This window comes from Oryctolagus cuniculus, unplaced genomic scaffold (genome assembly GCF_051225735.1).
Source record: "Oryctolagus cuniculus isolate XC-2025 breed Fujian yellow rabbit unplaced genomic scaffold, ASM5122573v1 ptg000108l, whole genome shotgun sequence".
NCBI classification, from domain to species: Eukaryota; Metazoa; Chordata; class Mammalia; order Lagomorpha; family Leporidae; genus Oryctolagus; species Oryctolagus cuniculus.
In genome coordinates this window covers 797-25223 of record NW_028301695.1, presented here as the reverse complement: position 1 = coordinate 25223, position 24427 = coordinate 797, and the positions used below count along the sequence as shown (strand labels likewise).

Here is a 24427-nt window from a genome sequence, read left to right as displayed (position 1 = left end):
GATTTTGTCATTGCACACTACCACCCGTGCGCTGCACTCACAGTCAACCATGTAAGTACAAAAGCACTTTGGAAAAGGAGGCGTCTAGGTGGTTAAAATCTGCATATGGGACGGAGATCAATGGTTTTGCATTTTCTGCTTTTCAGATAGAGAAGTATGGAGTCCCTGCAGACCTTCAGTTTTCTCCTCGGGAAAGCATACTTCTGTATGATGCTATGGTACACATTTGGCCAGAACGGTCAAGGATGCAGGTGTGTGTATGAAAGTAAACACTAGGAACTGTTTCTCTCTCTGTGTGTGCGTAAATACGTATAATACACTTACATATGTATATATATTTCAAAAATTAGAGGAAATGGAGTTGTAAGTTTGTTTTGGTGCAAAGTAATTTTGAAATTCATGCAGTTTGTTTCACAATACACATTTCCATGAACTTTTTGGAGATTTCTCGTGTGTGTGTGTGTGTGCATTTCGTGTATGTCTGTGTATGTGGTGTTTGTGTGCATGCATATTTGCATGTGATGTGTGTATGTGTGTGTGTGAATGTGGTATATGTATGTGTGTGAACGTGATGTATGTGTATGTGTGAATGTGGTGCATGTGCATGTGTGTGTGTACGTGGTGTGTGTGTTCATGGTATGTGTGTATCTGTATGTTGTGTGTGGTGTATGCGTGTATGTGCATGTGGTGTATGTATGTGTATGGTGATATGCGTGTTTGCATGTGTGTTGTGCTTGTGGTGTATGTGTGTATGTTGTATATGTGTGCATATGTGTCTGTGAATGGTATGTGTGTGTGTGTGTGTCTGTGCATGTGGGGTGTGTGTGTGTGTGTTTGTGGGTATTCCTTAGCTGATATTTCTAGTCCTGTGGCATGATAGTCCGTTAAGAATGAACAAACTAGATAATGGTGTTACTCTGATGTAGATGAAGGCGTAGTATTCCATAGTTCAAAGCAGAAACTTCAGAGACTCATTTCTCTAGATTTAGAAAAATTAGTTAAAAGAGCTAATAATGCCTATTTTGTAGCATTGTTATTAACATAAGCCAAATAATTAAAAGTTCTTAGAATAATGCTTTGCTACAGTAAGAATGATATGTCTTTTTTTTTTTTTTTGATGGGTTTTGTCCCTGCCTGTAACTGAATGTCAAGCTGAGAAGTATTTTTCCTCCCCCAAAACTGTGCTTAAAAACTCCAGTGCCACGGGCCCCTTCTGGTTTGCCTCTCTTGGGGCCCCCTCCATGCCACTCTGGCTCTAATAAATCTTGCTTTTTTTTTTTTTTTTGACAGGCAGAGTGGACAGTGAGAGAGAGAGACAGAGAGAAAGGTCTTCCTTTGCCGTTGGTTCACCCTCCAATGGCCTCCGTGGCTGGCGCACTGCGGCTGGCGCACTGCGCTGATCCGATGGCAGGAGCCAGGTACTTATCCTGGTCTCCCATGGGGTGCAGGGCCCAAGCACTTGGGCCATCCTCCGCTGCACTCCCTGGCCACAGCAGAGAGCTGGCCTGGAAGAGGAGCAACCGGGACAGAATCTAGCACCCCAACCGGGACTAGAACCCGGTGTGCCGGCGCCCCAAGGCGGAGGATAGCCTAGTGAGCCGCGGCGCCGGCCTTAAATCTTGCTTTTTAAATACTTAAAAACATTATGTGTTCAACTCCTCATGTAGTTAACGCTGTTCATAAACATGGATGCAGTGAACTGAGAGACTTGCCTCATAACTGTGCATGTGGCAAACTTTAGACCAGGTGATAACTGTATTTTCTTTGGTATTTGTGCTTCTTCATTTTCAAGGAGTTAGAACCTGAAGAATTCAGCTGCTTCAAAAATAAAGTAGTCATCATGAGGACAGATGCCAAGAAATATGAAGAGGAACTGAAAAAGGAACTGCTTAGTTGGATGCAGCTGGACCCAGGCAAGGTTGTGACAGACATTTAGGATTTTTTATTTAATATAAAATGAATCTGATTTATTCAGTTATGGTAAAGAAAATCCCCATAGGGCTCTTTAGTATTTGAATATGGAAATCCTATTACTGTACTTTGCCATTCTACCTTAAATTTAGCCAGCTAGGTAAAGAAAGATGTAGAGAATCATTACTTTAGTTCCATCCTGGACAGCCCACACCTGCTACTACTATATCCTCTTTGAATGTGCACCTCAGTCAGTAAAACTCACTGGGACAGGCCACACTGATTTGCAAATGTGAAAACCACCTAATGTCCCAAATCATTATTAAATTCATGAGGGGTTCGACCCTGGCTGCTTATCAGGAATCATCTAGGAAGCCCAATCTCATCTAGAGATTCTGAGCTGATTGACCTCCAGTGGACTGGGGCACTGGAATTTTAAAACAACCTCCTATGTAATTTTTAGAAAAAGATTTATTTATTTATTTGAAAGAGTTAAGCAGACAGAGGAGAGAGAGAGAAAGAGAGAGAGAGAGAGAGAGAGAGAGAAATATCTTCCATCTGCTGTTTCAATCCCCGCAACTGCCGTAATGGCAGGAGCTGGCTGATCTGAAGCCAGGAGCCAGGGTCTCCCATGTGGGCACAGGGGCCCATGCACTTGGGCCATCTTCCAGTGCTTTCCCAGGCCGTAAACAAAACAGCCAGGACACGGACCTGCACCTGTATTGGATGCTGGTGCCATAGGAGGAGGCTTAACCTTCTATGCCACAGTGCCAGCGCCCACCCTACTGAATCTATTACCTTTTCTCTGGTAACTTATACCACGTAAAAATTGTAGCTTAAAAAATAATGAAATATCCTATTAAAATACTATTTGTAGACCATACGTGTATATGTGATATCTATAGATAAGAAAAACTATTTCAGATATTCTTGCCATTAAATGTTGAAGTCATCCTTCTGTAGCCTATATTTACTGATAATGATCAGCATTAAGTCATGATAATCCTTTCAGTAAGCACAACACCACAGTATTACATAAACTTGATCACAGTAGTGTAGAACCATGTCATTCAAGTTTTCTGAGGTTTTCATTGTATTTAAATGCTTAGTATATGACTGGTTGAAATCCTAACTTTGTACTTACATTGTCATTCTGAATATACTGTTCAACAGCAACTTGCTTTTCACCCTCAAATATCTGCACATTCTGTTGCCTTCCTTTGCGGTCGTCAGTACCTTATCTGCCTTTTATTTGTGGTAACTTTATTCAGGTGAACCAGTTACTGCAGTACCTTAAGCCTCAAACTTTTGACAGTGCAAGAATTGAAAAGGAACGAATGCTTCCTTGTTTTGTGGAAAAACTTAAAGAAATGGATAGGCTACCAGCAATATTTTTTTCGTAAGTAATTATTTTCTGTGGAAAGCATTATACATTGATTTATATGAATTTGCAGACTATTGAAAAGGAAGAACTTATAATCTGACATATCTTAGAATTTGAGAAATTTGTGAGCATATTGAAGTTATATTTTCTTTTTAAATTTTTAGAATATAGGGAACAGATTTCATGCATTTTATAGTTGTACTTTTTTTTTTTTTTTTGACAGGCAGAGTGGGCAGTGAGAGAGAGAGACAGAGAGAAAGGTCTTCCTTTTGCCATTGGTTCACCCTCCAATGGCCGCTGGGGCTGGCACACTGCGGCTGGCGCACCGCGGCCGGCGCACCGCGCTGATCCGATGGCAGGAGCCAGGTACTTATCCTGGTCTCCCATGGGGTGCAGGGCCCAAGCACTTGGGCCATCCTCCACTGCACTCCCTGGCCACAGCAGAGAGCTGGCCTGGAAGAAGGGCAACCGGGACAGAATCCAGCGCCCCGACCGGGACTAGAACCCGGTGTGCCGGCGCCGCAAGGCGGAGGATTAGCCTAGTGAGCCGCGGCACCGGCTATAGATGTACTTCTAAGATAAGCACAGTTCCCTCTCTACCTCCCTCAATCCACCTTTCTCCTTTCCTTAATTTTCCTTTAATTTTTGCAATAACATATTTTCTGTTTTAAAAAAGATTTATTTTATTTATTTGAAAGACAGAGTTACAGAGAGAGGTAGAGACACAGAGAGAAGTCTTCTATCCACTGGTTCACTCCCCAGATGGCCACAATGGCCAGAGCTGCACTGATCCGAAGCCAGGAGCCAGGAGTTTCCTCCAGGTCTCCCAGGTGGGCGCAGGGGCCCAAGAGCTTGGGCCATCTTGTACTGCTTTCCTAGGCCACAGCAGAGAGCTGGATGGAAGAGGAGCAGCCGGGACTCGAACTGGCACCCATATGGGATGCCAACACTTCAGGCCAGGGCTTTAACCTGCTGTGCCACGGCATCAGCCCCTGCAATAACATATTTTCAATCTATTTTATGACCACAGGATTAACACACCACTAACCATGATGTTCAACAAGTAAAAAGTAGGAAGACCAGTGTTCCACAGGAATATAGAAAAGGGTTATAAACAATAATCAAATCATAAGGTATCAGTTTCATTCTGATATGTTATTTTTGTATCTATATCAACTAGCACATATAAGAGATATTTTCTATAGCAACTTGGATATAATACAACAGAAACAAACACTCTCCTACTGAATTTTATTTGAAAATCTAATTGTATGGCTTGGTAGAGTGGAATTTCCTGGGCCATAAGTTAATAGAAAGTTCAACATATTTGTAGAATCAGATATGGTAAAAAGAGTAATGTGTATTTGGCAAAACAGAGTACATACATTAACATACACCTATATACACATATGATGGCATATTGAGTGTTTAGTCTGCCATTTTTCTTTTGTGAAGTTTTATTATATATAAGCTCTCTTTAAGTGGAAAGAAAAGACCTTGAAGAATATTTATGACAATCACTTCAAAGAATTAAAAGAAAAATTAGATAGGGCCTGGTAGCAAGATGATTTAATTAGCAATCATGTTTTCATCAGCTCTTTGTGGGAGGTTTAATTTATGCATATTGTGTATATGTGGGCACTCACCGACATAGAGTATATATATACATATATACTATATATATAAAACTTCAAAATTGGAAGGAAAATATGAGGCCAAATTGTCAATTCTTTACATGTCTGTATAGGAATGTGCATTGATCTTGTAATAAGTCTGAAAATTTTTGAGAAAAGTGAAGAGAAAAAGGTTAAGCCAAATATGAGGAAGTACAAAAGTACTCCTAGAAATCCAATTCCTAACTCAAACTTCATGTCACAGGTGAAAAGGAACTAACTAGTAACAATGACAAGTAGGTGCTGGTCTGTTCTTTACAAAGATTCAGCAGTCTTAATATGGGAACTGTGTCAAATGAGAAAAGAGCAGTTTTTTTTTTTTTTTTCCCTAGTAAAGAGCCTTTACCTAACTACTCTTACCATAGTATCAAAATTCACCTTTGTAACTAACTCTGATCTTCCCTTCCATTCACATGAACTCTGATTTAGGAGTTAAATGGGCAAAAATGAATGAATGACAGAGATTGATGTTACCCAAACAAAGGTTCCTACATCCAAAAATTGTCTTTATTAATGAATGCAGGGCTGGACTGGAATGAGCATGCAGTTATCCAGTGTTCTCACATACTTTACTTTAGATTCAGCATTCACTCAGTGGAAAGGTCAGCTTCACACCTTCTTACTAATATGTTGATGAGACAATATACTCGTAGTCACAACTCTGAAGGAGAGAAGAATTTAAACAGGAAACTGGAGAAAGCAATTAAGTCTCAAAGGAGAATGTATGCTGCGTGAGTATTTCTACTGGAATTGTGGAATTCATTGTGAACTGAAACCTTTAAGTGTGCAATTATTTATATAATTAAAATCATATTTCACTGCTTTATGTTTTTATGATACACCAACTTAATTTAATTAGAACATCATTTTGGGGGACTTATGTGGGAGAAGATTATTGAGTATTTCAGTAATTGTACAATGTTTTACAGTAACTTTCTTCAGTTGATTAGCTGATTTCTAACATTTTCTTAGGTCCACAAAGTTTAAGTTTGTGATTAACAACCTAATCATATATTTAAAGTCCCACAACACTCAGTACCATTATAGGGATCAAGCTTCGTTATGAGTTCTGGGACAAAATATATTCAAATGATAGCAGATCCAAAAGCTTCCTACTCACTTATTATTTCATTCTTTTTGTTGGTGTTTCTTTAACTAGATAATTGAAATGGTCTGTCTTTGAATTCGTTGATTCTTTCTTTCACTGGATTAAGTTTGCTATGGAAACTCTTGAATTTTTTGTTTCGATGATTTTGTTCTTCAGCTTCAGAATTCTTGTTTATCTATCTTTGTTGAACCCTCATTTTGTTCATGTATTATTTTGCTGATTTTTAAAATATTTTCTTTCTATGTTCTCTTATATATTGCTCACTAAACTTCTTTAGGATGATTATCTTGAATTCTTTGTTAGGCAGTTCATAGATCTCCATTTCTTCTGTTTTAAAAAGATCTATTTATTTATTTGAAAGACAAAATTGGGGGGGGGGGAGAGAATCTTTCATCTGCTGGTTTATTCCACAAAGAGCTGCAACAGTTGTAGCTGGGCCAGTCTGAAATCAGGAGCCGGAAGATTCTTCGGGGTCTCCCATGGGTGTGCAGGGGCTCAAGAACTTGGGCCATCTTCCACTGCTTTCCCAGGTGTGTTAGGGAGCTGGAGTGGAAGTGGAGCAGCCGGGACTTAAACCGGTGTCCATATGGGATGCTGGTACTACAGGCAGTGGCTTTACCCACTGTGCCATAGTGCCAGCCCTAGATCTCCATTTCTTTCTTTTTTTAAAAGATTTATTTATTTATTTGAAAGTCAGAGTTACACAGAAGAGAGGCAGAGAGAGAGAGAGAGGGAGAGGGGCCCTCCATCCGATGTTCACTCCTCAATCGGCCACAATGGCCAGAGCTGCACTGATCCAGAGCCAGGAGCCCCCTCAGGGTCTTCCACACACATGTAGGGGCCCAAGGCCTTGTGCCATCCTCCACTGCTTTCTCAGGCATAGCAGGATTGGAAATAGAGCAGCCGGGCCTCGAACCGGCTCCCACATGGGATGCCGGCACTTTAGGCCAGGGCGTTAACCCGCTGAGCCACAGTGCCAGCCCCTAGATCTCCATTTCTTTAAGCTTCGTTATTGGAATCTTATTTTATTCCTTTGGTGATGTCATGTTTCCCTGATTCTTTGATTCTGGTACCTGCATGTTGCTCTCTGTGCATTTGAAGAAGCAATCATTTCTTCCAATCTTTATAAACTGGCTTTGGCAGTTTTACCAGTTGGCTTGAATGGAGGTTTTAGATGGGCCAGTTAGTGGAGCTTATGGGCTTACTGGCTTGCCAAGTCTGGCGACAGACCTGTTGCTGGAATCCACAGGTGAGCAGGCCTCATACCAGAATCTGTAGTCAAGCAGGACCAAGAATGGTTTTTCTATTTTCTGTTAAGTAGGTGTCAATGCTTATGTTAAAAATAACAGATGGTAAGCAATGAGAATTGAAGTAATTAAGGCCTGGTGAATATCCTTTAATAAGGGCAATCATATTTTGGGTTCAAATTACCAGGCATTCTTTTATGCTGGCACTTACAGACACAATTTCAAATGTTGAAAAGAAGAGGGCATGTTATAATCAATATTCACGACGTTCCTGATTTTTTATATTCAGTTATTTACATTCAAATTCAACTGCTCGAATTCAGAGATTGATTTTATGGGACGCTGAAATAAAGGAAATAAAGAAGAGTCTTAAAAAGAGTAAAGGAGTTCCTCCGGACTGTACTTATGTTGATCGAGCAGGTGTGGATAGCAAGGTAAGAGACGAGAACAGGGGGCATGCCTAGGTGGATGGATTCATTTGCTAAGGCTTCTGCACCAGGGTACCACGTGTTAGGAATTTATTTCTTAACAGTTATGCCTGCTGGAAGTCTGGCACCCAGTAGGATTACTTCCTACTGAGGCTTCAGAGGGCAGGGTCTGCTCCAGGTCTCTCTCCAGGGCTTACATGCATTACTTTAGAGGGCTCATGAAAAACAGAATTAAAAAATAAGTTTATTTTATGCAAAAGAATTTTGAAATCTGCCCACACGAGGCATCTTCCCAGAGGCCATGGAGAATACATGTTATGAGAAAGCTCTGCGTGAATTTCTAAAGTTTTTTGCACTAGAATAAACTTAGTTTTTCGATTTGATTTTTCCATGAACTTGTTGCAGTCCTCTTGTATAATTGGGTACCTTCTCCCTGCTGTCTGTTACCACTACATCGTGTTTCCTCTGTATGTGTCTGTCGGAAATTCCTCTTACAAAGGTAGTAGTCATATTGGATTGCAGCTCACTGTAATGATTTTACTTTTAACTTAATTGTATCAAGTACTTCAAAGTTCAGTTTTGGTGGTGCACAATCTGGCGCATAACCTTATATGTGTGTGTGTGTGTCTATACTGTACTATGCAGTTTATAAAACACAACCTATTTCATCTAAATTGATCTTAATGTATGGGAAACTGGAGTTGGAGGCTGAAGAAGTTAAGATTATATATGTAAGCTTACACAGCTATTAAAAGTGGTTCAAAGATTCATGACGAGGTATAGCAAGTGCAGGCTTTTTCTTTGTGCAGTCGACTGCATCTGTTAAAGTTAATGATAATCTTTTATGTAATAGAAATAGAAATAGAAAAGGTAAAAGTAATCACCAAGAGTCACCCTCCAGTAAGTAAAGAATTCAACAAGCAGTCAGCAAAAAACCCCACTGTTCCTGAAGAGTATAGACAAGGGCCATGAGCAATAATCGAATCTTGTGACTATAAAGTGAATTCAAAGTATATCATTGTAGAAATTAAAGGAAAATAAGAAAGGAAGGAGGAAGTAGATGGGAGCAAGGGAGGGAACAAAGGAGGGTGGGAAGTATCATCATGATATTTTAAAAAAATATTTATTATTTTGAAAGGCAGAATTACACGGATATACACACACACACACACACAAATCTTCCATCTGCTGGTTCACTCCCCAAGTTGCCACATTGGCCAAGACTGGGCCAGGCTGAAGCCAGGAACCAGGAGCCAGGAGCTTCTCCTAGGTTTCCCACATGGTTGCAGAGATCCAAGCACTTTGGCCATCCTCCACTGCTTTCCCAGGCACATTAGTAGAGGACTGGATAGAAAGTGGAGCAGCTGGGACTCGAACTGGTGTCCATATAGGATGCTGGCACTACAGGCAGTAGCTTTACCCGCTGTACCACAGTGGCGGCCCCATAATTATGTTCTTAAAACTGTATATATAAAATACATGAGATTTGTTCTCCTTATAGCAAATAAAAAATTTAAGAAAAAGAAAAGGTAAATGTTAAATCTCTTTTCTGAGCTAATGCAGTGACTTGCTACCAAGAAATCAAAATCAGATTTGTCTTTCATTTGAAAACTTCTCCCGTTTTCTGTGCTTCATGTCACCAAATCATCCACCACATGCCCAGTTTTACAAACTAGAAACGGTTGCCTTCTCCTCCACTGCTGTGTGTCTCACTCAGAAACTAAGCCCAGAACACTGAGAGATATGCCAGATAACGGGTGTGCATCTGTTGGTTGGTTGACCTACTAGACCATGTAGTCAGATCAATGGTTATTACTTGTGTATGTTTGCTTTTTTCTTTTAGTGATGGTGCAGGTTGGAAAGGGGGAGGGAAGCAGAATAAAAGTAAAAAAGAGGGTGGGAAAGAGAAGAAAGAAAGAAAAAGAGCAATAGTGACTGACAGAGGTAGAAACTGTTCAGGAGCAGACAGGGAGTTTCAGAGAAGGGGCTGCAGGACAGAGATGGGGAGAGAGTGTGGAGAGAGAGACAGGAAGTGAGAAACACAAAGGTGCCAGCCTGGAAGCACAGGGAGACACAGACAGACACGGGCAGACAGTGGTCAGATGTGATTGGAGTGAACAGCGGTTAGTTAGTTTCAAGTCAGCAGCAAAAATAGAGCACAAGGCAGTTGATCATCAGACTCCGCTGAGAGCTGTGTCGGGGCCAGGGATGGATTTTGCTACTTGCCTGGAGGGACGCTGGGCCTGCATGGAGCATCTTCCTCTTGGAATTCTTACTGTGTTGCTTCAGTGTTTCCTCATTACCCCAGGATGAGCTGGAGCTGCCTCCAGCATTGTGGGAATGATGTCAGCAGGTGTATGAGGGAAAATTGGGCACATGGCTGCTGTGAGGAAGGCATGTGAAGAAAGGATCAGTGCATTTGAGGTTGGGCTGCATTCTACTTTCTCAGGTCTTATGCATGAATGCCACTTAGGACAGAACTGCTCTGTTTATGAACTTGAGGTTCTAGCCTAAAACACAACTGCTCTTCCTAGAAATGCATCTAACTCTGCCTGCTAAAGCCTTCTAACACATAAAATCAGGCTTCAGTCAAAGGACATATGCCTTCATTTGATTTTGGAAACTGTGTGTGTGTTTCAGACTTTCAGGAAGATTGTATCCAGGCTGAGATGGACAAGAGGAGGCTCTGGTCTGATCAGGCTGTTACAGCGGGGCATTGGCTACCATCATGGTTTAATGGAGTACAAACAGAGACAAGTTGTTGAGACCCTTTTCAGACTGAAGCACGTCAAGGTAGATGAACTCACTACAAAGCACAGCTTTCACTTTAATTGGGTAGCTGCAGTGGCTACGGGACGGAAGATGCTCTATCTAGCTCTCTCTCAATCCCTGCACCTGGGGAGATGCGCCACCTACATTTATCATATTTCCTTCCATACATTTTACATAGTTAATATGATAATGTGTACCCAATTTGGGATCTTGTCTGCCTTGCCTAATATTATTTTAATAATTAGCATGAGGTAATAAACATGTGTGCAACAGAAAATACACATATTTAATTTACTTAAGCATTATACTGTTAATTTTCTTTCAACATAGACAATCATTTTTTAAAAGGTTTATTTATGTATTTGAAAGAGTTACAGAGAGAGAGAGAGAGAGAGAGAGATCTTCCATCTGCTGGTTCACTCCCCAAGTGGCTGTAATGGCTGGAGTTGGGACGATCTGAAGCCAGGAGCCCGGAGCTTCTTCCAGGTCTCCCACTGTGGTGGGTGCAGGAGCCCAAGTGCTTGGGCCATTTTCTGCTGCTTTCCGAGGCCATAGCAGAGTTGGATTGGAAGTGGAGCAGCCAGGACTTGAACTGGCGCCCATATGGGATGCTAGCACTGCAGGCAGTGGCTTTACCTACTGCACCACAGTATTGGCCCCATCAATCATCATTTTAATTATTTATTTAGAATTGATTGATTCTGCTAAGTGAAAGAAATGTCTCAGAAGGAAAAGGTAGCAGGCTCTGGAAATACATAGCCAAATTTCTTTCCAGGATGACTCTTTTTAACTTCATTTAGATTTTGAGTATTAGGGTTAAAAACTGAAGTTGTTATGATGGTACAGAGAATATCTCATGCCACCCAATTTCTCCTTTTATTAACATCTTACACTATTACAACATATTATTGCCACAGATGAATCCATATTGTTACATTTTTATTAAATAAAATCCATTCTTTTTTTGAAGATGTATTTACTTATTTTAAAGACAGTTACACACACACACACACACACACACACGGGGGGGGGGTGGAATCTTCCCTCTATTGATTCGCTCCCCAAATGACCACAATGGCCACAGTGGGCCAGAATGAAGCCCGGAACCAGGAACTCCATCTGGTCTCCCACATGGGTGTCAAGGGCCCAAGTACTTGGCCATTTTCCACTGTTTTCCCAGGCACTTTAGCAGGGGGCTGGGTAGGCAATGAAACAGCCAGAGCTCAAACTTGCTCTCCTATGGGATGCAGGCACCTCAGGTGGCAGCTTAACCTGCTGAGCTACAGTCCCAGCCCCGAAAGTCCATTCTTTGTTCAGATAGCCCAATCATTCCCCAGTGATCCAGAAAGATAACTGTATAAACTGCAGTGTGAAAATTAAGAGTAAATTAACGGGGTAAAGGAGAACTAATAATGGAAATAAGAAAGTTTATTTATTTATTTATTTTTAAAGAATTATTTATTCATTTGAAAGTCGGGGTTACACAGAGAGAGAAGGAGAGGCAGAGAGAGAGAGGTCTTCCATCTGCTGGTTCACTCCCCAGTTGGCCGCACTGGCTGGAGCTTCGCTTATTGAAGCCAGGAGCCAGGAGCTTCTTCCTGGTCTCTCACGTGGGTGCAGGGGCCCAAGTGCTTGGGCCATCTTGTACTGCTTTCCCAGGCCATAGCAGAGAGCTGGATTGGAAGAGGAGCAGCCGGGACTCGAACCGGCGCCCATATGGGGTGCCAGCACTGCAGGCGGCAGCTTTATCCGCTATGCCACAGCGCCAGCCCCAGAAAATTTATTTATTTGCTAGGTAAATAAAATGCTGTATAGACAAAGTTCTGTGATGCAGCTAAGCTAGTAGTTGGAGGAAAATGTATAACCTAACTATGTTTATTTTCAAGAGAAGAAAAGGCTACATGAGAAACAAAAATGTATCTGAGCAACCTTAGGTAGGTTTGAGATAAGACAGTTTCCAGCAGTAGATTGACCTTTCTCTAAGAAATGTGAACCCCTCGGTATCTGCAGGGGACTGATTCTAGGACTTGCACAGATACCAAAATCCATCAGTGCTCTAGTCTTTTATATAAGACAGCATAGCTTTGGCATAGAACCAATGCATATCCTCTGTGTCTCTAGGTTACTTACATTACTTAGTGCAGTGTATTGTATGTAAGTAGTTGCTACAGTATATTATTTAGAAAATAATGACAGGAAAAAAAAAGACTGTAAGTGTTCAGTACACTTTTTTGTCCAAATATTTCCAGTCTTTGGTTGGTTGAATTCACAGATACAGAACTCAGGGACATGGAACCCAGTGCTTTTTCCTTCCACATTAAAACAGCCAGAATACGTCAGCAAGTGCTTATCAACTCTCTCTCTCTCTCTCACACACACACATGCACGCACACACACACGTGCACACACATGCATGTACAGCCCACATCTCTCCACTAGGAATATTTCCTGTTCAATTATGTCATAATATGTTGTCTAGAATAATCTAAAAGCATTCTGTCAGACTTCTACTTTTGGTAATCACCTCCTACAATTATTTCCTCCCAGAGCTGCCAAATCGATCTTGTAAATATTAATTATATCATATTACCTTTCTTTCTTTTTACAATCTACGTCTTAGAATGGTTTTGTCATGCTTATTATGACTTGCTTCCTGCTTAGTCTGACTTTGTATCATTTACTATTTTCTGTTCTTGGAAATCTTTTAACGTGAAAATAAACTCCTTGTATAACATATTGCTCTTATTCATGCCAAACACACACAGACAGTAACACTGAAGGCTTACTGAATGGCTTTGATTTTGTATCATTTTGTTACCTGGAAAATGCTGTATAATTGTAATGTTCAGCAAGAATATGAGAATGAATGAACATCCAAGTGGGATGTAGAGCTGTCTATTCCAAAAGCAAGCATAGAGTTTGATGTTTTGCAATACTGTCTTAACACTGCACTTTTACTCAAGAAAAATAATGTAAGGGGATTTAATTTGGTCAATACTTACTACGTATGCATCTGTGTATGCTACATTAAATATGTTTTCCCAATTTTTTATTTTTTTGCTTTCCATCATAGGTAGTGACAGCTACATCATCCCTTGCTTTGGGAATTAATATGCCCTGTAAAACCGTTGTTTTTACAGAAGACTCTGTTTATTTGGATGCTCTGAACTTTCGACAGGTATTTATAATACATGCCTTCTGTTACGGTTCTATATACAGGTATCTGAAATGTTCATTCAGTAGGCCAGGAAAAGCCATTTGTTCTGAAATATTTGGTGGCCATAAAAATATTTGAAACTGAGTTTTTATATATATATATTAATGAATATGATTACACTTAAAAAACTTGTAAAATATATTGTCAGTAGCTTAGTTTTCCTGAAGATATTCTCAATTTGATAAATATTCTTGAACATAAACAAAAATAATATTGGAGGGAAGTAACTACATCTTTGAGCACCCAATTCATGCCAACCACCAATAATTATATGTTAAGTGTCTATAAGGTTTTGATTTTAGGCTCATTTCTGGAACTACGTTGGTAAATCAGAAATTGTGCCTGCTTTAAAGGCCATGATTTTAATTTAATTTTATAGGCAGAGAGAGAGAAACGAGAGAGGAAGGAAAAAAGAGACAAAGAGGTTTCCTACCCACTGGTTCAAGCCTCAGACACCTACAGTGGCTAGGGTTAGGCCAGGCTGAAGTCAGGAGTCAGTAACTCAGTCCGGATTTCCAGTGTGAATGATAGGAACCTGACTACTTGAGCTGCCACCTGCTGCCTTCCAGGAAGCTGGGAAGGGGACCAGAGCTGGTGTTTGAACCCAGGCATTCCAATCTAGGTGTCAGGCATCCCAAGCATCCTACACCAAATGCCTTCCCTAAGGTCATGATCTTTATTTGTTTATTTAAAGATTTATTTACTTATTTGAAAGACAGAGTTATAGACAGAGAGAGGTGGGGGGGGGTCTTTCATCGTTTGGTTCACTCCCCAAATGGACCCAAAGGCTGGAGCTAGGCCAATCTGAAGCCAGGCGCTAGGAGCTTCTTCCACATTTCCAACATGGGTGCAGGGACCCCAGCACTTGAGCCATCTTCCAGTGCCTTCTCAGGCCATGAGCAGGGAGCTGGATCTGAAGGGAAGCAGCCGGGACTCCAAGTGGTGCCCATATGGGATGCTGGCACTGTAGGCGGCCCAACCTAGTTAAACCACAGCACCGACCCCAGATCATGATCTCTAAACACAGGAGCTGGTACTCCATTTATTTTTTTAAAAAGAGGCAATACTGTCTTAACACTGGACTTTAAAATGTATCTATAAAAATATATCTATAAAATAAAATAATTCTGCAAGATTTGACAACATCAATATACCAAGAAACAAAAAACTCATTGAAGATTTATTTTCAAATGTTTAATGTTCCACATGGTATAGGTAAGTGAGACATTATTTACAGTGCCAGGATTTGAACTTGCATAAGTTTTGTGGTCATCTCTTTAGATGTCTGGGCGTGCAGGAAGGCGTGGAGAAGATCTTATAGGAAGTGTGATCTTCTATGATATTCCATTACCCAAGATAGACCGGCTCTTGAAGTCTGATGTGCCCAAGCTGAAGGGTCAGTTTCCCCTAAACATCACCTTGGTTCTCAGACTCATGCTGTTGGTTGCCAAAGCAGATGACAAAGAGGATGCCAAAGCAAAGGTACAGTCTCTACCCTCTCTAACAGACATAATCATCTTAGCTCAAGTCTAAAGTAAGCCTCGCCTGTTAGGTATCTTGGAGGGAATAAAATCACAATGTGCAGTTCGCAAACTCTTAGCAACATTTGATTCTTGTCTTAGTGCCTTTCCTTCACACAAGAACATGGTGGTAACTTCTGTACACGTGACAAATTAAGTCCATGATTATAAATACACTCTGCATATATGAGAAATTTTTTCAATAAATATATCTAGCCTAGAACATTTTAAAAGTAAATTTTCAAAGAATTAATGGTTGAAAATGTACTAAATACTGGAATGTTCCTAACTCTTACTTTTATATATTCATAAGCTTACATTTATTTCTCAGTGGTTATGAGTGAAGTTGTCATTGTTCATCTCTCCCAGTAAATTTTTCATCCTATTATGTTTTATTCATACATAGAGAATGTAAAACTTATGGCATATCTGTAATAATTATTTAGAGTATATAATATAACAAAGTCATTAGTGATATCTCAAACTTTATAGCTAGCCTGTCTAACTTTGGTGTTTTGACATGTGTGCATAGGCATTGTCGCTGCTCCAGTATTCCTTGATGTCCTTCAAGTGACCAAAGGTCAAGTGCATGTTAAAATTTTACTTCATATATTCTTTGCAATTCTTGATCAGAGAGGTAAGATTTAAACCTGTTTTCACTAAAGTGTTCGTACATGTATTTAACTTTACTACTGAAATCTCCTTACTTGATGACTTACCTGTTGGGTATTTCTGAGATCTAGGGACTGAGGCTAAATTGTTAAATTGATTCACAGGGATACCTGAATCAAGAATGTGTTCCCGTTGGATATGCTGGCCTTGTGTCCCACCTGCACTACCACGAACCTTCAAACTTTGCTTTAGTAAGCATGCTGGTGAAAGGTCTGTTTCACAAGCTGTGTGTTCCAGTCATCGTAGATGGTGAGCAGATATCCTTTTCCCAACTCCTACCCCTTACACTGTACATGTACACACACTGACATCCCGTACGACTGCTTCACATATACCTGCACATTCCCCAGAACTACATTTGCTTTTGATGGTGTGTCATCTTTAAAAGATTGAGAGGGAGGGAGGGACAGGGGGAAGAAGGGGGAGAGACAGGGAAGGAGGGAAGAAGGGAAAGATGGGGAGAGAGGGGGGGAGGAGGGAAAAGAGAGAGAGAGGATGAATGAATGAATGAATGAGCGAGTAGACCAAGAGAAATCTTCCACTGATTTGCTTTCCGATGTCCACAGTAGCTGGTCCTGGGCCAGGTCAAAGTTGGGAGCTGGAAACTCAATCCATGTCTCTCATGTGGGTGGGAAGAACCCAGTCAATCACTTGCGCCATCATCTGCATTAGCAGGAAGTAAGAGCTGGATCTGAATTTTAAACCTGGGTACCCCATATGAGATGTAGGCATCTTAACTGCTAGGCTAAGCATGCATCTTGGTAGGCCATTTTCTGATTGCCCATTCTCCTAATGTATCTTGAAGGTTTTTCTTGTCATTTTACAAAATTAAATATGTTTATAAAATATTATTAGCATCTGAATTTTGTATGTATAATCATAATATAAATATGATTCTTAATGATTATTTAATATACTTTTAAATTTTAAGAAATTATAACCTTTAGCTTTGTTAAAGACAATAAGCATTATTCTACTGAAAAATTTTTGGAAGTTATTTACATAAAACATTGTCATCTGTAATGATTTCCTTTACTATAATTTTAAATTAGTTTTTCCCTTTTCTATAACTGAAACACAATGCTGTAAGGTAAAGAGGGAAATAGAACGGTGTGATCCAAACACAAATGCAGGCAGCTAAGGCTAGAATATACAGTTAGTGACCCATTGTTCTATTTTATTTTTGGAAACATCAACTTTTATCAAAATAGTACAGAAATAATTAAGATGATATGGTAGTATATATCTTTTTAAAAAATATTTATTTATTTATTTGAAAGTCAGAGTTACACAGAGAGAGGAGAGGCAAAGAGAGAGAGAGAGGTCTTCCATCTGCTGGTTCACTCCCCAATTGGCTGCAATGGCCAGAGCTGGGACGATCTGAAGCCAGGAGCCAGGAGCTTCTTCCAGTTCTCCCACATGGGTGCAGGGGCCGAAGGACCTGGGTCATCTTCTACTGCTTTCCCAGGCCATAACAGAGAGCTGGATCAGAAGTGGAGCAGCCAGGACTTGAACCGGTGCCCATATGGGATGCCGGCACTGCAGGCCAGGTGTTAACCCACTATGCCACAGTGCTGACCCATGATATCTTAACACTAATAATAAATCAAATCATAAAGCCTTTGATCCATGTGAACCTGTTTTTTTTTTTTTTCCAAGAAAGAGTCATGAATTTTACTTATGATATAAATATTGCGTAGAGGGTCTCAGAATGCTAAAGCAATTTGAAAGCTGGGCACAATTTTCACATGATGCTAACAATGTATAGAAATCAAGTTCGAGCCGGCGCCACAGCTCACTAGGCTAATCCTCCACCTAGCGGCGCCGGCACACCGGGTTCTAGTCCCGGTCGGGGCGCCGGATTCTGTCCCTGTTGCCCCTCTTCCAGGCCAGCTCTCTGCTGTGGCCAGGGAGTGCAGTGGAGGATGGCCCAAGTGCTTGGGCCCTGCACCCCATGGGAGACCAGGAAAAGCACCTGGCTCCTGGCTCCTGCCATTGGATCGGCACGGTGCGCCGGCCGCAGCGCGCCGGCCGCGGCGGCCATTGGAGGGTGAACCAACGGCAAAGGAAGACCTTTCTCTCTGTCTCTCTCTCTCTCACTGTCCACTCTGTCTGTCAAAAAACAAACAAACAAACAAACAAAAAAAAAAGAAATCAAGTTTGAAAGCCTCACTCTGCATGGCATTTCTCTGATAGCCTGTAGCCTGTTTCCTAGTCTCTCATGAGTGCCTGTCATTCAGCTCCTTCATCCATCATGCTCCCAGTGGTCTGGACCCTGGCCCTTTGCAAAATGCTGGAGCAGATCAAATATCGGGAATTTCACATAGGCTTTCCCTCTAGGAGATTTAGTCCCTAGTGTATTGCGAGGGTTTGGGCATAAGAAAATATGGGGAATAAATATTCCACGGAAAAAGCAATATTGGCAGCAAAGGCCTGTCAAGAGGAGCAGGTGCGAGTTCTTTCTGTAACGTGCACCAAAGAGAGAGTGGGCGCAGATTCACGTCACACAGGGCCTGGAAGGGCAGACGAGGAGTTTAGCAAGCAGCTTCGGGCCTTTGTTCCTTGGCAGGGGTTGCACCAAGGTAGAAAAAAATGAGTAGAATGGAGACAGAGGAGCAAAGGGAAGACTTGGAGCCAGTGAGGGAATCCCAGGGCAGTTACAGAGTAGGGGCAACCATCGCTCATTGACCACCAGGCTTCTGCAGGTAAGAGTGGGTAGGAGGATGCAAAGCGTTTTGTAGCAAGATGCCATCAGTTAGCCTGCCATAATTGTGAAATGCTGGTGTAGTTTGTTAAAAAAAAGTCACCAAATTCATAGGAAGTAAGTTTTCAGCTGTGTCTTACACATTACATTTGTTCTCTAAGGTTTTGAAAAATTAAACTTTTTTTTTAAAATAACAAAATACAGGCAAAAAGACATTTTCTGAAGATGTGATGGAAACCTTGGTGGTGGTTTTAGCACATCTTTTTGGAAAGAGATACCTTCCTCCCTGTGCGAAAAAGTTTAAGAAGGTGTTTTCTCATTCAATGGTAAGAAAATAAAATACTGCAATACTCGTACTTTGATGTAACCTCTTTCTGCTTTAATAATAATGAAGTGCAACAGCATTTTCCCAGTAACAAGATTTTGCCATCATTCACTAGAGTTACTTCTTCATGCTCCAGTTAGTCTTTGGGATGCATGAGTGCAGATTTGTATATGAATGCTTTGTTTTTTACTAATATGCGTTCTCCATGAACTTTTTGAAGATCCCTTGTATGAATAGATGTCAGTTTGTTTTGCAGTCAAACTTACCTTTTAATTACAGTTTCCATGAACTTTCTGAAGTGTCATAGTGTAGTAATTGCAGATGAATGGAACTTATTCCTAACAGAGATGAATAGCCAGCTAGTCATTTAATATTAATATTAATAAAGAAGAAGATAAGAAGATCAATCTAACACCTATCTAGAAATAGTGTTCTGGGAATTCTAATCCTTGCCAAATGGAAAGAAAGGAAAATCGGATGGTTTTCATCCGATGCAAAGGTGGGCGAGGTGAACAGCAAAATACTACAGCGTATGATGGAGTAATGTGCTGGGTTACCCGCCCAGCCCTGCCACTGAACTGATGGCACATTTCTGTACCAGACCTGTTTTCTTATCTGAAAACTGGCAATTGGAATAGCACCCACTTCGAAGAGTTGCCATGAGGATTAGATGAGTGAATACCTGCAAAGTGGGGCCAGCATTGTGGCTCAGCGGGTTAAGCCACCACTTGCAATGCAGGAATCCCCTATCAAATGCTGGCTTGAGTCTCAGCTCCTCTGCTTCTGACCCAGCTTCTTGCTAATGTGCCTAGGAAGGCAGTGGAAGGTGACATAAATACTTGGGTCCCTGCAACCTACATGGGAGAGACCACGATGGAGGTCCTGGCTCCTGGTTTTGCCCTGGCCTAGACCTGGCTGTTGTGGCCATTTGGGGAGTGAACCAGCAGATGGAAGATCTCTGTCTGTCTGTCTCTGTCTCTCTCTCTGTCTCTTCCCCTTTCTCTGTTGCTCTGCCTTTCAAATCAATCAATCAATCTTTAAAAATACACGCAAAATGCTTAAAACAATGTTTGGCATATAAAAACACTCAGTAATGTTGGCTCTTATTTTTGTAATTGTTATTTACAGATAAAATCTCTGGCTATGTAAAAAGCCAAGAAAATCAACAGAAAAATGTTTATAATTTGCCAAAATAATCTATTGAAATGTATAACTTTCCCTATACTAAAGTTACAAAGAAAACAAAATGTAAAATCTCAGCTGTAATTAAAGGTAGAAAGTAATAAAATGCTTGGCTCATCTGAAAATGTGGCAAAGATCTCAATGAACAGTTACACTGATCTCATAGATCCTTTAACAACATGCTTTAAGGCGGGCATTTGACTGAGTGGTTCAGGCTGCCAGTTAAGACGCCCATGTTTCATGTTGGAATATCTGGATCAGTGCCTGGTGACAGCTCCAGCTCTCTGTTAATATGCACTTTGGGAGACGGTAGGTGATACTCGAGTACTTTGGTCCCTGCCACCTATGTGGGAGGCCTGGATCACCTTCCTGCTTCCCAGCCCTGATGGTTATTGGCATTTGGGACACAAACCAGCAAATGGGAGCTCTCTGTCTCTCCATTTCTCTGTCTCTCAAATAAATAAATAAAAATTTAAAACATAACAATTGCAAGAGAAAGTGATTATTAAAAAGGAAAACTTTACATACATTTCAAGACTGTTTTGCACCACAATAAGCTTATCTTTTAATTGCATTTTCCCTGAATTCTTTGAAGTTTCTCATAGTTAAAATTGTATGCACTTTCTAGTAAATGTTCCAAAAAAGGGAGGTTGGGTACCTCTTACCAGCTGTGCATTGGCTAGAACAAATAGGAAATTTCTGCTGGCCACTATCACTTTAAGGGTTGCAGGGCTAGAATCATCTAGAAATCCAGCCTCAGGCTGCTGGAAGCCTTGTTAGAGTCTGGTCATGTCTCTTAGTGTGGGATTCGGATGGAGCTGTCCTGTGCCCAGAGTTCTGCAGCATTGGGAGAGAGGAGCTGGCAGGCTGCAAATATAAAGAAAAGGTAAGGAGGGGTCACTGCTGTGGCATAGTGGGTAAACGCTTCGCCGGCAATGCTGGCGTCCCATGTGTGCACTAGTTTGTGTCCCAGCTGCTCCACTACCAGTCTAGCTCCCTGCTAAAGGTGTTGGGAAAACAGTGGAAGATTGCCCAAGTGCTTTAGGCCCTGCAACCCACATGGAAGACCTGATGAAGCTCCTGGCTCCTGGCTTTCACCTGGCTCAGCCTTGGCCATTGCAGCCATTTAGGGAGTGAACCAGTGGATGGAGAGAATCTCTCTCTCCCTCTGTATTCTGACTTCCAAATAAAGAAATCTTTTTTTTTTAAAGGTAAGGAAATGGAAAGGCTAATTACCTCATTGATCTGCTTACATGTGATGAAACAGTATACTGTACCCCAGAGAAACGAACAAGTCTTATATGTTCTTCTAAATTTTTTTTTCTTTAGTATTTGAAGTTCTCAGTAGAAATGCGTGATGACCAAGGATTAGTTTCTTAAAGCTGCTCTAATGAAGTGGTACAAACCAGGTAGCTTACATGGCAGAAATGAATTGTCTCAGCTGGCACCGTAGCTCACTAGGCTAATCCTCCGTCTGCGGTACTGGCACCCCAGGTTCTAGTCCCGGTTGGGGCGCCAGATTCTGTCCCGGTTGCTCCTCTTCCAGTCCAGCTCTCTGCTGTGGCCTGGGAGTGCAGTGGAGGATGGCCCAGGTGCTTGAGCCCTGCACCCGCATGGGAGACCAGGAGAAGCACCTGGCTCCTGCCTTCGGATAGGCGCAGTGTGCTGGTCATAGCAGCCATTTGGTTTCTCTCTGTCTCTCTTTCACTGTCGAACTCTGCCTGTCACAAAAAAAAAAAAAAGAAAAAAAAAAAAAGAAAAAGAAATGCATTGTCTCGCAGCCCTGTAGATGCAGAAGCATGGCAGAGGTTTCCTTGCTGAGGGCCTCGAGGGAGACTCTGGTCCAGACCTCTCTTCTAGCTTCTGGTGTTGCTGTTGATTTTTGGTGCTCCTTGACTTGTAGAAGCAGCCTTCGGGTCTCTGCCTTTGTGTACACATGGTGTGTGTGTACCTGTGTGCAGACTTCTGCCCCCCCCTTTAAAGATTTATTTATTTGAAAAGCAGAGAGATCTTCATCCATTGGTTCCCTCCCCAAATGGCCGCAACAGCTGGAGCTTGGCCATTCTGAAGCCAGGAGCTGGGACTGGAACCAGCACTCATGTGGGCTGTCAGCGCTGCAGGTGGCAGCTTCACCTGCTACGCCACAGCACTGGACTCACCCCCTCATTTTTTTTTTTTTTTTTTTTTTTTTGGACAGGCAGAGCTAGACAGAGAGAGAGAGAGAAAGGTCTTCCTTTTTCCGTTTGTTCACTCCCCAAATGGCTGCTACGGCCGGCGTGCTGCGCTGATCTGAATGATCTGAAGCCAGGAGCCAGGTGCTTCCTCCTGGTCTCCCACGCGGGTGCAGGGCCCAAGCACTTGGGCCATCTTCCACTGCCCTCCCGGGCCACAGCAGAGAGCTGGACTGGAAGAGGAGCAACCGGGACAGAATCTGGTGCCCCAACCGGTTCTAGAACCCCGTGTGCTGGCGCCGCAGATGGAGGATTAGCCTAGTGAGCCACGGCGCTGGCTCACCCCCTCCTTTAAAAAAAATTATTTACTTATTTGAAAGGCAGAGTTACACACACACATACACACACACACACAAACCAACCAACATTTGCTGCTTGGCTTCCCAAATAGCTGCAGCAGCTAGGGCTGCCCCAGGCAAAAGCCAGGAGCCTGGAACTCTATCCAGATCTTGCAGGTGGGTACAGGGGTCCAAGGGACATCTTCCACTGCCTTCCCTGGCACATTAACAGGGGCCTGGATTGGAAGTGGAGCAGCTGGGACATGAGCTGGTGCCCATATGGGATGCCAGCATTGCAGGTGGTGGCTTTATCTGCTTGCAATGCTGACTGCTAAAATTCTTCTTTTTAAATGAAGTCCATGACATGGGAAAATGCACCAAATACAATGCTGAGTATGAACATTCTGTTGTGAAGCTGCATACTGCACCCTAGTTAGAAGGTGATTCTAATCACCAAAATCTTTATAACCTATATCCCTGAATGGTAGGATTACACATTAGTTTTTACTTCAGTTTATGTATTTGTGTGTCCATGAGTAAAAGAGTTTATATTTAGAAGTACATTTCCATCTATATTTTTAAAATATACATTTTAAATATGCATTTATTTCATCTACTTGCAAAGCAGAGAGCAAGTGGAGGGGGGGAAAGAGAGCACGCACACACGAATGAAAATTCTTCCATTTGCTGGTTCATTCTCCAAATGCCCATAGCAATAGGGGCTGGACCAGGAGCCTCAATCCCAGTCTCTCACATAGCTGGCAGAGGTCCAAGTACTTGTGCCATCATCGGCTGCCTCCCAGGATGCACTGGCAGGCAGCTGATATGGGATGAGGATATCCCAGGCAGCAGCTTAATCGCTGTCCCTAAGAAGATTTTGGCCCCGTGTCTCCCAGACCTTGGCCATGCTCTGCTCCTGGTTTGAGCGGTCAGGCCCATCTGACTCCTTGTTCACAGGTGTTCCTCCGCCATCTTCCAGAGGACTTCGCTGCTGCAGTGAAGGAGTACAATGCCAGGATTCGGAAGAGCTTTGGTTCCTTCCTCCTGACCGTTTCTAAGCTGGCTGATGGGAGCCAGGAATACCGACTCCCTCTTTCAGAAATAGGTAAGAGGAACAGAAGGCCCATAAAGTAAAACATATCTAACTATGCTGAGATAAAACGGAAGTTTGGAAGATAAAGACATAACTATTGCAAGAGAATATACAAAAAAAAAAAACCCTAAAAGTCCTTCAGTTTATGCTGTGGAAATTTTACCCTGATAAAAATCTTTTATTGTCTGGAATTAGGTAAGTCACTGTAGATTTCATTTAACACTAAATGCTTAAAATAGTTCTATTTTCTTCTGGCACAATCATGAAGAAGCACCCCCTTGCCTAGTCTGAATTTATTATAGAATATTTCTTTACCTATTGATATTATTTGTCCTTTAGTGGATATTGACACTCTCCACTTAGTTCAACTTTTCAATGTGAATAGCTTTGAAACTATGAGAAGAGGCATGTTGGCATATTTCTTTAGGACCATCAGTGCGTTGTGACTCCCTCAGTACAAAGTGGGCGGTGAGGGAGATAAGGCATCGCCCATCTGATTCAGGAAGGGAGAAAACTGCACGAGAAAGAAAATGACAAAAATATAAAGAAAAATAATGAATCTATGACAAATAAAGGTTCTGGAAGCAGGTCATGCACTCAGTGTCCTTAGCAGGGAGACAGAGAGAGCTAAGAAGATGTGGGAATGTGGCAGGATTCTGTTTTCATCCACTTCCTGTAGAAA

The 24427-nt window shown here is 41.8% G+C and overlaps 1 protein-coding gene across 1 annotated transcript; it reads left to right on the top strand.

Moving 5' to 3' along the window:
* Nucleotides 1-6: 6 nt before the first annotated feature.
* LOC149119072 (putative ATP-dependent RNA helicase DDX60) lies at nt 7-23843 on the top strand. Its single transcript, XM_089325326.1, has 13 exons — nt 7-51; nt 147-251; nt 1793-1918; nt 3183-3310; nt 5547-5699; nt 7613-7757; nt 10392-10544; nt 13597-13701; nt 15022-15222; nt 15793-15897; nt 16037-16181; nt 18841-18962; nt 23610-23843. The coding sequence occupies exons 2-10, from the start codon at nt 216-218 to the stop codon at nt 15832-15834; spliced, it is 1089 nt and encodes a 362-aa protein (XP_089181452.1). The 5' UTR covers nt 7-51; nt 147-215; the 3' UTR covers nt 15835-15897; nt 16037-16181; nt 18841-18962; nt 23610-23843.
* Nucleotides 23844-24427: the final 584 nt, after the last annotated feature.